The sequence below is a fragment of the Nesoenas mayeri genome (assembly GCF_963082525.1).
Source record: "Nesoenas mayeri genome assembly, chromosome: 14".
NCBI lineage: Eukaryota > Metazoa > Chordata > Aves > Columbiformes > Columbidae > Nesoenas > Nesoenas mayeri.
In genome coordinates this window covers 7917700-7931918 of record NC_137556.1, presented here as the reverse complement: position 1 = coordinate 7931918, position 14219 = coordinate 7917700, and the positions used below count along the sequence as shown (strand labels likewise).

At 42.6% G+C, this 14219-nt stretch overlaps 1 protein-coding gene across 1 annotated transcript in view; it reads right to left on the bottom strand.

Moving 5' to 3' along the window:
• Positions 1-14219, bottom strand: part of ADAMTS2 (ADAM metallopeptidase with thrombospondin type 1 motif 2) — a gene marked incomplete at both ends in the record, with an annotated part of 176836 nt that overhangs the window by 11909 nt on the left and 150708 nt on the right. The window contains 5 exon segments of the mRNA XM_080353550.1: positions 1056-1136; positions 1783-1906; positions 2728-2861; positions 6810-6985; positions 8573-8718. Coding sequence (XP_080209676.1) covers positions 1056-1136; positions 1783-1906; positions 2728-2861; positions 6810-6985; positions 8573-8718 — 661 coding nt within the window.

Here is a 14219-nt window from a genome sequence, read left to right as displayed (position 1 = left end):
AGAGGCTGTTACTGCTCCATGAGAGAAACGCTACTGAGCTGATCCCCAGCAGGTCCCCACAGCAAGAGAGAGACACCAGAAACTGTATTAATTCTCCTGCTCAGACTCAGCCCCAACATAGCCCTGCTTAAGCTCTTGTTGCTTTGCAGGCACCTGTCACTGCACACAGCGCCCGATTCCTCTGCTTCGGCTGCCATCAATGCCCCATCCTTCACCCAGAGAGACTTCAGCCACCTTTGTACAAGGACTCTTGGTTTTCTCCTGAGATGGAGAATTTGCTCTCCTCCTTAGAAAAAGCAAGGGCTGTTTGTTATTTACCACTGGATTTTAGCTCCCTTTTCTCTCTAGCAGCTACCTGAGCATCCCACTCCCTCAGCGCTGGCCTCAACAGAGAGCAAGCTGGTTGTGTCCCCTGCGTATCGCTCACCCCACACCGAAAGAACTGTGTTTGAATCGGCGAGCAATCGCTCTCCTCATGCACAGGGCACTGAGCAGCAAGGGAAGCATTCGCTGGTGAGAAGTTGGAATGACTCACAATATAATTAGCAAGCCATTCGCTGTGAATCTACTTCCAATTAATAACAGCCTACTGGACGCTGCTCTGCATTGATTACAGGGCACCACGAGGAGCGGATTTCAATTACTTTCTAAGCTGTGTGATTGATCGGGCAGCCTTGCGTCAATACTGTTAGCAAGGGGGCAGAACCTGAAACGGACTTGGATGTAGCTGGGAAATGACTGAGAATAGGAAGTACATTATGAGAGATACACACAAAGATATTGCATTGCACCCCGTAATGTAATTCAGCTCCTCTTTCAGCAGCTTTTGCATATGCACATGCCAATGCAGGGATATTCTGTCTAGGACACCAGGGAATACAGCACAGGGAAATCAAATTGCCAAACAAGTTTCCTAATTTAACTTACTTAAAGGAGGTATGTGGTGCAGGAGGATAATGGGTAAATAAATGCATGAACACATTGTGAGGCTCCAGAGACAAAAACAAACAGCAGAAAAAATATTCTGACTGAAAGTTTTGCTACTTGTTACTTACCGAGATTATGACTGGTGGCATCTGTTTCCTGTATAAGTAAATGTCTCGCACCAACAGGAATTTCAAACATCTTTATGTGCCCTTTATTGTAGTATATGAAAAGAGAGTAACTGGTTAGTATGCCACAAACAGGAAGAGTCTGTCTTAGGTTTTAAAATAAATCTTATTTTCTACAAGCAGGGTGCATTACAGAAAGCTGAACCTAATCCAGCATCATTCCCATCCCTATTTCTGTGCCAGCTGACAGAACATAACAGGAGCAAAGGGCTTTGGGTCAGAAGAAAAATGCCTTAAGTAACATCAACAAATTGACTTTGCTTCAGACTAGAAGGGGTTTTGAGTGCCATAAGCACCATGCAAGCTCCTGTCTGACAGCGAGTGATGACGACATTCCTGAAGCACTCCAGTGACTTGGACGGAGTAGCTGAGTGACAGCAGCAGCACAAATAGGTCCATAGCTCTCCAACATGGAGCACTGAAGCCTTCCTGTGTGCATGAACAGGTGCTGGTGATGCAGACTTAACTGATCACTGGACAAAGTCTTACTTTCTACTGTGTCTACTGTGTCTACTTTCTAGACACATCTCAAAGTAGAGTCCAGAGAGGTTATTGGAATTAGTGATGCTGTAAAATGATTTGTGGTTGCTCTGGTACTTTCCATGAAACAGAAGGGATCATACAAAAATACCCTGAATTCGCCAGGACAAAGCACGTGGGATGCACTGACCTTGTTTCTTTGGTACTCTTGAAAATGTTCCTTTCACCACCTTGCAGTGGGAATTATCTCCTCCACAAACACCACATTTATCTTCCTGCTTTGTGGAACCTATGACCCTGTCACACCCAACTTTCTGCGTGCAAGAGAGAAAATCGGTCATTCTTATGTATCCATGCTTCAATTCAAATGAGTCTTCAGATATCAAAACCCAGACTTCTGCTTCAGCAAAAAAAGTACAAATCATAGAATTCTCCTGGAAGATCAACATCTAAACAGATTTTAATGGTTCCCTTCCTAAAATAGCTGCCAATCAAGTGAATACATTTTTATATTATGCTTCACACTGGTCCTCTTACTGGAGGAAAGCTATACAGTTAAGGAAAAGCTCTTAAGCCTCAGTTCATCATAAAGCAGATGCTTAAATTCCAGGAGAATCAAAGTGTCTGTGTGAGGATAAGCACCTCCCCAGTGCTTTGCTAAGTCAGAGCCTCTAATTCTGCTGAAAGATGACCTGTGACAGATCCCAACTTAGAGGAACTGTCATTGATTTTTTTTTTAATAGCATGATCAAATACAGAGAGAATGCACATCAGCCGTATCTTAACACCACTTTCCTTGAAAGCTGCTGCGTGTTCCTGTTTCATTGTACATTCCACCCCCACTAAACCTCAGCAGGAAAAACTCTCGTTGAAAGCTAATTGTAATAGTTCATCTTCAAATACTGCATTAAATATTACTTGTGTAGGTAGGCACTGTTGGAATTGAGTCACATGCAATGTGATGGCAACTGTGAATATCACACATAATATTGTGACAATAATCCTAATGAAATCTCCTTATTGCCCAAAGCGTTATTATACTTAGTTAAATAGTCATGCTAGGAGAGAAACACTCAAGCTACCACTTAATTGTTTTCACAGTAGTAAGTTCTGAAAGAAGCCAGCAGAACCTTACCAGGCAGTCTCCCCGCACGCAGATGCTGTAAGCGTCTTTGTAGGAGCAGCGGGTCCCGTCGTGTACCATTCTTTTCATATACACCACATCCCCCGTTTCCTTTGATTCGCAATACAGGTGGCATCTTTCCTTAGCTGGAAAATAAATTGACCCAAATTGTGCATATTCAGCTCTAACAGTTCAGTTGCTGACTTCATGAACAGCACTTTTCAATAGTGTTAGCTCTCTCTTCTTGCTTGCATACATCACAGAACACAATATGGTACCCCATAAATCATCGATGCTTGTCCCCTTTCAAAGACTACGCGATCATTTGGAAACTGCTGAATCATAAAGCACCCATGTGTCATCATTACGAGTCAGTCTTAAAAATAACAGATCATTTACTTTGATGGGGGGCTCTAGTTAATCCTTTGTCAATGATGGAATCTGGCAGAGGCTTCCCCTCTTGGTACATGATCACCTGTGAGAGATGCAGGTTTCTGCATCAGTTTCTCCCACATTGTACTTACATCTGAAAAAAAGCAAAAGTGATTTTGCCATGAAAAGCAGCTGTTTGACACTGAGTGAATCTGGCAAGCAAAATGTCTTCAGAGACAGCTGGGCCATGCCATGACTCCTAAACATGAAGTTAATTCTCCCTCATTCTTGTACTTGTATTTATGATAGTTTAAAGCATTAAACAAGATGAGATGTCAAACAGGTTCAGAAAGAAACCCAAACCAAAACATTTTTTTTACTGCTAACACGGGCACAAACAGCCAGTCAGGCACACCTCCTTCTGCTAATCTGTTCCAAAGAGCTAAGAACAAAAATAAAGCTGAATTGACTAGTCAGTGGCTGAATAAAGTTGTATGATACCATTGTATTTCATTTTACCCATACCTCTTGCTACCCCCTGCCCCTTAATAGGATTCACTATGCTTTCCTTGAAGAACAGAGGGCCTTTCTGTTAGATTTAAATAAATAAATATGCTGCTATTTTAACATGATTAAAAGTTGGGACACCTTCTCCACCATTTAAAACAATAATGACCTTTCCATTATAGCAGTTTAATAAAAATAAATCTTCAGAGGCCCTTTGCATTCTTCGCCTGTATAGTTCCATGGCCTCTGCTCTCTTTTAATAAAGTCCTTGTTATCGCTGTTGATGTCCTCATGGCCGCTGGGTATTGGTACATCAGAGACCTTTGTTACTGCTCCCGAACAATGCAGAAATGTAATGCTAAAAATGTAGAGTCTGGACTATCAAAACAGCTACTTCATTTTTTTTTGGTGTAGATTCTTAATATGAGACTATTGAGATCATAACAGTCACAGACCTAATGTATTTACACATATCAGAAACATTAAACTATGCACGAGACATAGGCATGTACAAAGGCACACTCTACGTAGGTACTCACACCCACCCCACATATACCATACATCCACCATGTGCAATTAAATTAAAGTATCAGAAGGTCTGACTGCGTGCCAACAACTCTGTACAAGGGCTTTATTTTAGATAGGGTTCTCTTCCCACTTCTCCATGGGAACAGTAAATGTGCCAACAGTAAATGCCATTAAATTGGACCCTGTTAATTGTATAGAATTATTTTATTTCTGTTCACTGGAGTTGGGCATAGTAGATGTGCAGGAGCATGGACATGACCTTGTGTCTGTCCGTTCCCTGCTCCCCATGCACTCCCTTCTTGTCTAATCGAGGCTGGGAGTTAAATAGCCGATGTCACTCCACCCTGCCCTGGCAGACACATGCACAAGGGTACAGGAGCCCCGTGGGGCTGGGGGCTTGGAGCAGGATAGAGGCCATGGCACGGGGTTCTCAAGCACACACCATGGTGTACCCCGGTTCGGCAGCTTTTCTCTGGCCACAGGATGAGATGCTCCTCTCTGTCCCCATCACACACAATGTGTCAGACATGTCCAGCTGAGCTGCGTGTGAAGTGTCTGGAATTGTGTCGCTTTTGAGCCATGACCGCAATATCTGTACAAAGTCTGTCACTGATATGCCTTATCTCTACAAAAGGGAGTTTTAAATGCGTTGGAGTTCAAGCACACACCATCCCCTGGCCTTGTTTTTGCACAAAAGCTGTTCCCTCTAACAACCCTGTACCGGTAAATGTAACTCTAAAGGTGGCAGCAGTTATACCACAGTAATATGGGAAACCAGCGGTGCCCAGTGATTAGTGTTCAGACATCAGTGAGCTGGTTTTTGGCCCAGAAGCTATTGAATTTCATAGGAAAACATCTGATTAGTTGCAGTGATCTTTGCAGCAGACTGCTCCAAGGGCTAAAGCAGAAGCAAAGGTCTGCAGGCCACAGCGTTCATCCCCTCTCCCTGTGCCAGCAAAACTATTTCATGAAATTAAGCCGTGAGACTGCGTCTATGCCTCTGAAAATCCCAGATTGCACAAGATGGCATGAAAAGAATAAGGGAACCCTGAGAAATATTTGGGAAGAAACTCAGGCAAATTAGTTACAAGGAATTTGTTAGTAACTTCTGGCAGAACATCCTCTCACTGGAACACAAAATGATTCACCCCAAGTGACCTTTTCCCTCCCAGAGATGGGTGCCTGGCTGAGGACAGCTTGGATGCCCCTTATCATGCCAGCCTTGCCCTGGAGCACCTGTCATTCAAATGAAGTGATCAGGTTTAACAATAGTGAGCAGCCCACACTCCTCATCAAACAAGTCTAGAATCACTGCCACCTGCCTTTTTGTTTGGTAAAACCCCTTCTCGGCATGTTTTCAACACAATGTGGCAATAGCATGGCAACTGCCTCCGTGGCCCAGATCATCCAGCTGCACTTTCACTGACAGTTAAGCAGAGGCGTTAACAGGAAAATTAACATTTTATTCTAAGAGGTGATCTCCGCTGAGATGCCAGAACATCAAACTGACCCAGCACCCATCCAACCCGACACCTGCCAGCGGTGTTTGCAGGAAGATCTAAGAACAAACCTGATATTTTTCTTGGAATACTCTCCAGGTTCCTTGTAAACTGCAGCCTGAGGATTTCCTAAGTCATGGCTGGAGCTTGGTGTTTAATAGGTCTTAATGGATTATAGAACTTTCAAGAATTTCTCTAAATCACTTTTAAACCTTTCTGGCATCTGCAGCTTCCCGTGGCAATGAATTCCTGTTTAATTGTATGCTCTGTGGAAAAGTACTCCCTCTTATTTGTTTTAAATCTACCATCTCATAATTTTATTTTATGTTCTCAGTTTTGTGTTATGATAAACTGCAAATAATCCATGTACAGTCTCTTTATGCCCTTCACAATTCTGTAACTATCTGTTTAACTAAATCATCACTTTTTCTGGGTGAAAAGTCTTAGTTTGTGTAAATTCTCCTTATTCAGAAGTCACTGCTTATGTTTGCTTTATTTGGGCCTGAGTTCAATTGTGTGTTTTTTAGCAATGGGGGCAGCAGTGAGACGGGCACAACCTGAGCTACACTGGTGGAGTATTTAAAATGCAGATATACCACGTCGATGTACAGAGGTGGATGGGTGCTCTCCATCCCTCTCTAAATGGTCACTGAACTGATGTTTCCTAAAGGTATTCCCAGTTCCCACCCCTTTCTCTTCAGAGCCCACCATGTGTACAGACACACATGTACACACTTATTTTTTATCCCCGTATCCATTGTTGGCATTTATCGATGCTAAACTTCATTTGCCACCTTCAGTCACTCAGTGTCACAAGGTCCTTCTGCAGTTCTCACTGTGGGCCTTCTTATTTTAATTAGCCTGAGAAATTTTGTATCCTGAGTAGGTTTTGTCACCTCGTTCTCTCCCTTTCCCAGCTCACTGGTGGGACACACACCCTTGTGCAAGACCATTCCCTTTTATCTCATGATAACTCACTTTTTGGGGAAAAGGGTCCAAAGATTTTTGAAAATCCAGGTACATTATATGAATTGGATCATTCATACACTGATACCCGCTCATCCCTCCAAACAACTTGTAACAGATTTGTGAGGCATGGTTTCCCCAGAAACAGTTTTACCCCTCCTTATATAATTTTAACTCGTGTTTGCACCTGATTTTACTTTTCATAGGAAAAGCTCCTCTCACCATCAACGTGTTCATAGGGGAGCCAGTGGTGTTTCGTGTTCTGGTACTCGAAGTAAGGATCCCACTGCCGGCACTGCTCCTCTCTGAAATCTTCGAAGTCCTTAGGACAGTCCTGAGTGTTGCACAGCTGGAACTCGTAGCTCGGCCCCACGCATGTGCGGCCGCCATTGGCGGGACTGCAAGGAGAGAAAGCCATGGTTACTTCTGCCATTAATGCTTGGATCAAGCATCTACCAGATCCTTTGAGGAGCAATTTAATTGCAAGTCACATCAGTATCACAGTATCACAGTATGTTTGGGATTGGAAGGGATCTCAAAAGATCATCTAGTCCAATCCCCCTGCTGGAGCAGGAATGCCTGGGTGAGGTCGCACAGGAACATGTCCAGGTGGGTCTTGAATGTCTCCAGAGAAGGAGACTCAACAACCTCCCTGGGAAGCCTGTGATGTATTTCTGATATGGAAAATATGTATATCCTTTAAAAACTCACTGTCACTATTGAGCTGTTAAAAGTAATATCTGCGAGAAAAGGCTCAAACCACTTGATAAAGGCAAGAAAAGCCATTGTCTTGGTGCAGTCCAGGAAAGGCAAGCATAAGCAGATGAAATGAATCATTCACATTCACCCTTAAACCAGCAGCAAACCCAGAAACAGAGCCCAGCTCAGTGCCACAGAGTCCGGCTCAGTGCTGCACCCCTGGGCAGACGGGCACCAGGTCACTGTCACAGCTGGCAACAGGAGCTCAGCAGCCATAGCTGGGTTTGCACCTCTTCCAGAAACACTGAAAACATCTTAAATAGCACATCAGGCTCTTCCTACACCAAAATATATTTTACAACTAAAAGCGTGCCCACAATTAGAAAGGTCACTTTCACGTTGCCAGAGCCATAAAGGCTGAAATTTGAACTGGTAAATTTTTTCTTAACAGAACAATTTCCACTGGAAGATGCTGCTTCATAAGACTTGAGGTTTTTTCTTAATCAATGATAAGATCATTTTTAACACTAGTCATGTTCAATCACTTTATCAGCACAAACTATGAAAGTCAATATCAAAAATATTCTGTCTGGTAAAACAACTGTTTCAGTTCTTGCTGTTAGGATATTGACATCTTATGATACTGCAATAAGATAGCAATAATTACACATTTAGTATCATTTGTGCATACCACTCTATATTAAACATAGTATATTTCCAGTGCTGCTGAAATTAAGTCATTCTACATTATCTCGATAAGCCACATATAAGTTATCAAAACAAAACAATTCAATATTACTAAAATTAATTTTGGGGAAGGTTCTGATCCTGAAGCTTTGTTCCAACTTAGAATGAAACCAGCTTGAAAATATTTAAAGACCTTCTTGTTGAAATATCCCAAAAAGATGGATTAAACAAAATTTTTTAAAAGGTATATGAATTTTTAAAAAGCCAGGAAATCATTGCCATAATTTCTTACTCACATATTAAAAAAATATATAAATAGGGTCCTAAACTTTTATTTGTGCTTTATGCAATAGTGTAATAGCACTTTCAAGATCCTTGTAACTGCAGAACCACCTTAATGGATGGCTAAACTGAGAAATAAATATGATTCATGACTTGCTAAGGGCCAAAAGTAGAGTTTCTGACAATATAGACTATAGGTCAGGTTTAACACTTGCCACACAACATCCTTTCCTGCATTAGTGCACTAGGAATTTAGCCAGGATTCTCACCATTCATTCGCTCCACACCAGAAGACCGGATGGTGTACGTATACTCACTGCGGATTGTCACACTGGCGCGTCCTGTACTTCACCCCGGTGCCACAGGTGCGAGAACAAGAGCCAAACTTACTCCATGCCCCCCAGTGTCCATCCTGCTTCAGGATGTCTGGTGTTAGCCAGATGCAGTGACCTTTAAAGCAATGCTAAAAGAGAAAATCAGAGGTCAAAATGATTAGATGATTAAACTATATCCTGAGAAGGTGTGGTACAACAGATTTCATTTTAGGCACAAATTCTGTATTTTTTGCAGGAGGAGAAAGTAGCGAGACTCACTGACAGATCACGGAAATGATCCCAAACTCAGATTTTATGAACTTGCACACACACGCTTGCAGAATTCCAGCCCACCAAGTTTATTAAAGTACTCTCAGCATTACACGCCTCCATCACATGGCTGCAGCGGTGATTGCAATAGAGGTTTATTTAAGGGAAATGGCAGAGTCCCACATCTTAGAAGCTAAAGGTAAAACTCTCCCTTCGTGATTGCACTCAGCCACCTGGGACAGCCCCGGCGAGAGCTCCGGCTGCAGCACCGGCCTTCCCGGCCAGCTCACATTTGAGACATATCAAATAAAGAACTCTTGCAGTGTCCCTGGACACCTCATAGTAACACTGACCAACATACCAGAGAGCAGCCCTGGACAGTCCTACTTCTGCACAATAAATCATACCCAATTAGGACTGCTGTTTTCTTTTACCTGATTTGTAACACAGTCATTCCCAGGAGGCGGAATGCTGCGCAAATTTCTACATTCCCCAAAACGATGAGGTATTTACACATTTTTAAAGAGCCTGCATAGGTTCAGTACTGACACTCTACTGCCTCGTCTCATTAAAGAAACCCATCAATGCATTTCCACCAATTTCTGCAGTCCCTAACCAAGGAATTTTTTCTTAGCTGGAGTCAGGATGAATCCTTCTCAAGGATCACAGATTCTGTCCCTTCCTGGTACCATTTCTGCTTTCATAAAAGACTACTGATGAAGTCTGGGTCCTGGAAAATATTTCTAGCCCAACAAATGACTTTGCATTAGTGTCGCAGTTTGTCTGTGTTCACGGTTACTGTCGGGATAAGAGCCCTGGCCCAGGCACACAGATGGCTATAACAACAAGTGCAATCAGTCACTTACTTTCCTTAACATTCAAGTCAACAACAACATTTTACACAGCTTAACAAGCCCTGGAACGCAGGAATTTGGCAGGCGGCACAAGCCGAGCATATGGCTAAATGCATGCTGCCAGCAAAAACAAAATCAGGAGATACATAACAGGAGAGCGTTCTTAAGCACAGAGCAATTAGTGATCTGGAAGACAAATTTAAAAGTGATGGCTAATCATTAATAATGCTGAATTTAAAGAGAGAATCATTAGTAACATGGTGATAAGACACAGCTTACTGATTCGCTACGCTGCTCAATGACTAGTTCTTTATTCATGTAATTTAGTTTGGTGCTGATTTGGTTGGACATAGAGTATAAAAGAGAGTAGAAATTAGGTTTCAACTATTCATTCTTTCTCATGACTTCAAATATTCAAAGTCAAAACGTATGAAATAGATGAGTTACCACAAAGTCAATTATCCCAATCCTGCTCTGGAGCTGTAATGAGCAGATTTTTCTTAGCTGTTTGACAGAACAAGAGATAATTCAGCAAAGCATGAAAGAAATGCAAAATGCTAATATGTCCTTTGCTTTCTCCAGTTTTGAAGCTCAGCGCTGTATCCTTCAGGGACTGTTTACTTATGGCTTTAGAGAGGTTTGTCTGTACAAACAGTTGGAGTCGTCGGGCCCCATGTAGCAATGGGACCATTCGGAGATGCAGGGGAAGCTGGCAATGCATCAGCTTGTCAATACAGATTTCAGCCGGGCTTGGAAGCAGATGAGATGTGACAGCTCCTGATCTGTGCTTGCTCACACATCCTTTTATCAGGGTTCTGCATCCCTCAGGTATAAGTTCCACAGTAACCACCAGATCTGTTCCAAGAGCCATGTAGCATATTTTCATTACGCGATGATCCAGCAAAGAGGAGAGGCAGAGACAAATGATGTTGTGTTTTCCAGCATCTTTCCTCTGTTTTAGCCAGGGAAACAAGGGAATGTGGGTTTGCAACAACCACTAATAAACCACCTATTTGAAACTGTGAGTGGTCCCTGAACTGGAAGGCAAACATGGAAAAGTGTTATTGACTTTGCTATGTAAAGGAAAGAGCAGCACTGATTTTTTCTGGAGAAGCTGGTCATACGCCGAGTGTCGGGAAGCTGAGGCAGAGCTATTAGGAGACAAGCATTTGTGCAAAATGAGTCATCCCCAGCTCTGCCTTTTTGTTTGTGGGTTAAAAGAAAGAAGGCTAGTTAAACAAAATTATTCACAACCATCTTACCCAGTGCAGACCCAGGCAAGAAAACGCGTGAGAAGGTAAAACCAGAGCTGGAGCAATCTCCAGGGTAATAAAGGAAGCTAGAGCCAACCCTTCCTATTTCTATTACATTAGCTACATAATGAGGTGGAAAAGAGCCAGTTTCAACCACTATTCCCTTCATAAACAGAGGGTTTAATTTAAAGAATGAAGCATATTAAAGCAATATTTTTTTTTAACAAGAAAAAGAAAGGCTAAAGGCAAATTGTTTTCTAAATGGAAGACAAGATGAGTTCTTGCAGTCTCGCCTATTTTTCTGGCAAATAGGACAGTCCCAAACAAGTGCAATTTCCAGAAAAGGAAGCTTAAATCTCTTGCAGTAAAACATTCCACTGCTGTTTTCAGCAGTTCTTTGAAACAACTGACGCAGATGCCAAAAAAAAGAGCCAGTGTGTTCCTGTGGGCTTAACGCATCCACAATTTTTCTAGAAAAGACTTGCAGATCTTCCCTGGGTATCTCTACCTATTTTATGTCAGGCAGCAAATGGCAACTCTCCTATCTCCTCGCTTGGCACCCCAATATCTACCAGGTAACTCCTTGTCCTGCATCACGGCTGGTGGTGTTCAGCTGTCCCCGCTCTCCTGAGATCGGATCCGGAGAGGGTTACTTATTCATCTGTATTTCCTGTCACATGCAGGCTGGTCCGCTTGGCTTCATCTGTTTGGGAATAATTAGTTGCAAGGGATAAGCTGAAAGCTCTAATGCTAAATTCTACCCTAAGCCAGTAAAAGTTTCTTCAGTGGAGAATCAAGTATTCTCACTGTTTGTGTGGTGATTAACCCGGCACGCACTCCCCCATCTGTCCCCGTCTCGGAGAGAGCTGAGGTCAGCCTTCTCACTGCGAAATTATCTGGACTGCCTTGAGTACACATTAGTGTTTTCAGAAGCCTTTTTTCTTGGTCCATTTTTCTTCACAATAATATCTATTTATTTCAATATTTAATCATTCCCTTCCCTTCCTGACAGACTAAAAAAAATCGTTCCAAGTTTGGCTCAGATTGTCTCTTCAGCACGGTGCAAGTGAAGAGGATACCTGCTGGGTTTGTGCTGGCTCCTCGGCACAGGAGCCAAATCCAAGAGCAACAGCAGCTCGGCTGGCAGGGGCAGGTACCAGCCTCTTACCTCTCTCCAAGAAAAGGAAAAAGGAGGCTCAGGTGGTGCAAGCCTTTGTGTTAGTCATTGCAGCGAGCAGATGGACTGGAGCACGCGATCTCCTTGCATGAATGACTTTGGGCTTTGTTTCCATCCTGCGGAGAGCAGTTAGCTACTTCAGCTGATATAAATGTCTCCCCAGAAGAGTAATAGTTTAAAAAACCAGAACAACAAAAATTGATGATATATTTCTGAAGGTTGCCTGGCTTCAGAAGCCTGAGGTTAACAGTGGAGCTGACAGAATTGTGTACAAGCAAAGAAATTATTTGCTGGAAGCATATGTTTTTTTTAACCCACAGAATTGCAGGCAGAGTTAAGCTTTGCACAGTTATACCTCGGCTGCAGGGTTTACTATAGCAATTTATGGAGTGCCTTTGACTTCACATTCAGACTCTGACCCTCCATGTGTTTAACTCTACACACTGGAGTTATTTCATAGAAGTTAATGTGGCCATTCAGACACAGAAATAATTGCAAGTTGCTGCATCACTGAAGCTTCATAAAACTGACGGGATCTTCCCTCTTGTTACTGAAAACTTCATCTAGTTTAAAAAAAAAATCAGGCTAGGAGCAATATGAAATATTCTATTTCCTAAAGGAAAAGGATTCTGTAAAAATAGTAGTTTTCTTCTCTGGCTGGGGACCTCCAAGAGAATGTTTATTTTTCTATTCCTAAACCCAGCAAATTATCAGTTTGCTGCCAATTAACATAATGGTTGTTCACCGTCTCCATTTCCACAAGGAGACTTATTAAAAAGTTTTTTGAATGGCAGAACACCACTTTCTTGGCAACTCATTTCAAGTAGCCACATGCACAGAAGAGCTTACATACATTTACATATATTTACTTAAATATACATCTATATGTATGCATACATACACACATCTAGCCAGCATTAGGAAGTCTCTTCCTTCCCTTTCTAAGGGGCGGCGCCTCGGTCCAAGGCACAGCCCGGGCATGCAGAGACACAGCCCCTAGCAGCGGGTTTGCCCAAAATCTTCTACAGATCTCATGTCTCCCGTGGGCGATCTCGCCCCTGGACTGTCAGCCAGGAAGGAGGCAGCTGGTCTGGGTTCTCCTCTATAGCATCTGCTAAGTTGGGAAAGCGAAGAGAGCAGTTATCAGTTATCCGAACACCAGGCTGAGGTGAGAACATCTACACACCATACGCCGCGTTAGCTTCCGGAACATCACTTTCATTTCTGGCATTCGGTCTCCTCAGCTGCTGCAAAGCCAGGATGTTTCTTTGACACATCAGCAGTGTTGTGATTGGTCTGAGCTTAAAATAGGCCCTGGGAATTAGTGGTATGAAATCATGAAAACTGCGGGTCTCTGAAGTGGGAAACAAATGGGTGTTTTTGAATCAACATCTTTATTTGCTTATGTTTCTGTTCTTTCCTTTTCTGGCATTATTCCAAAGAAAACACTGGATCAAGTTTGAAGTTATTTTCCTCTTCCTCGTGTGCTGATGAGGTATCATGGGATATTTATCTTCAAGAGAGCTGCCATAATGCAATTAAGTCCCAGCTTTGGGCGATATGTGCAGTTTACATCCTTGCAGGTAGGAGTCTCTGGTGTTGTCCCAATCAAAGAAGAGAGTGAACAGGGGAAGGCCAAATCAAAGGCAGGGACGAAAAGGAAATGAACAGATGGAAAAGGACTGATCTGATGTGCCTGTATTAAAACCAGCAACAACTACTATGTACACTGGTCAAATGCTGAGCTCAGATATACAAAGTTAGTTGTATAACCTTCATAGGTCACTCTATTTAAAAAAAAAGTTAGATTGCTGAGCCTTATCTAATAAAATGGTTTTCATTTTATACCATTTTCTCAGGTTCTCCTGGAAGGCTGCAATAAATTTATTTATCAAAAAACTGGGACAGCTCCTCTGGGAATACAACAGTCATAGTCCTATCATCTATTGGAACTTCAGAATGCGCACGCACTGCCTCGCATCTACACTGCACTAAAAGCCTGGCTGTCTGCAGGCTGCTGAAGCCTTGGATCCCAGGTTCCAGGCCAGAGAAAATTCTTACAGTTGAGTTGCATAATATCCTGACAAACTGTTTAT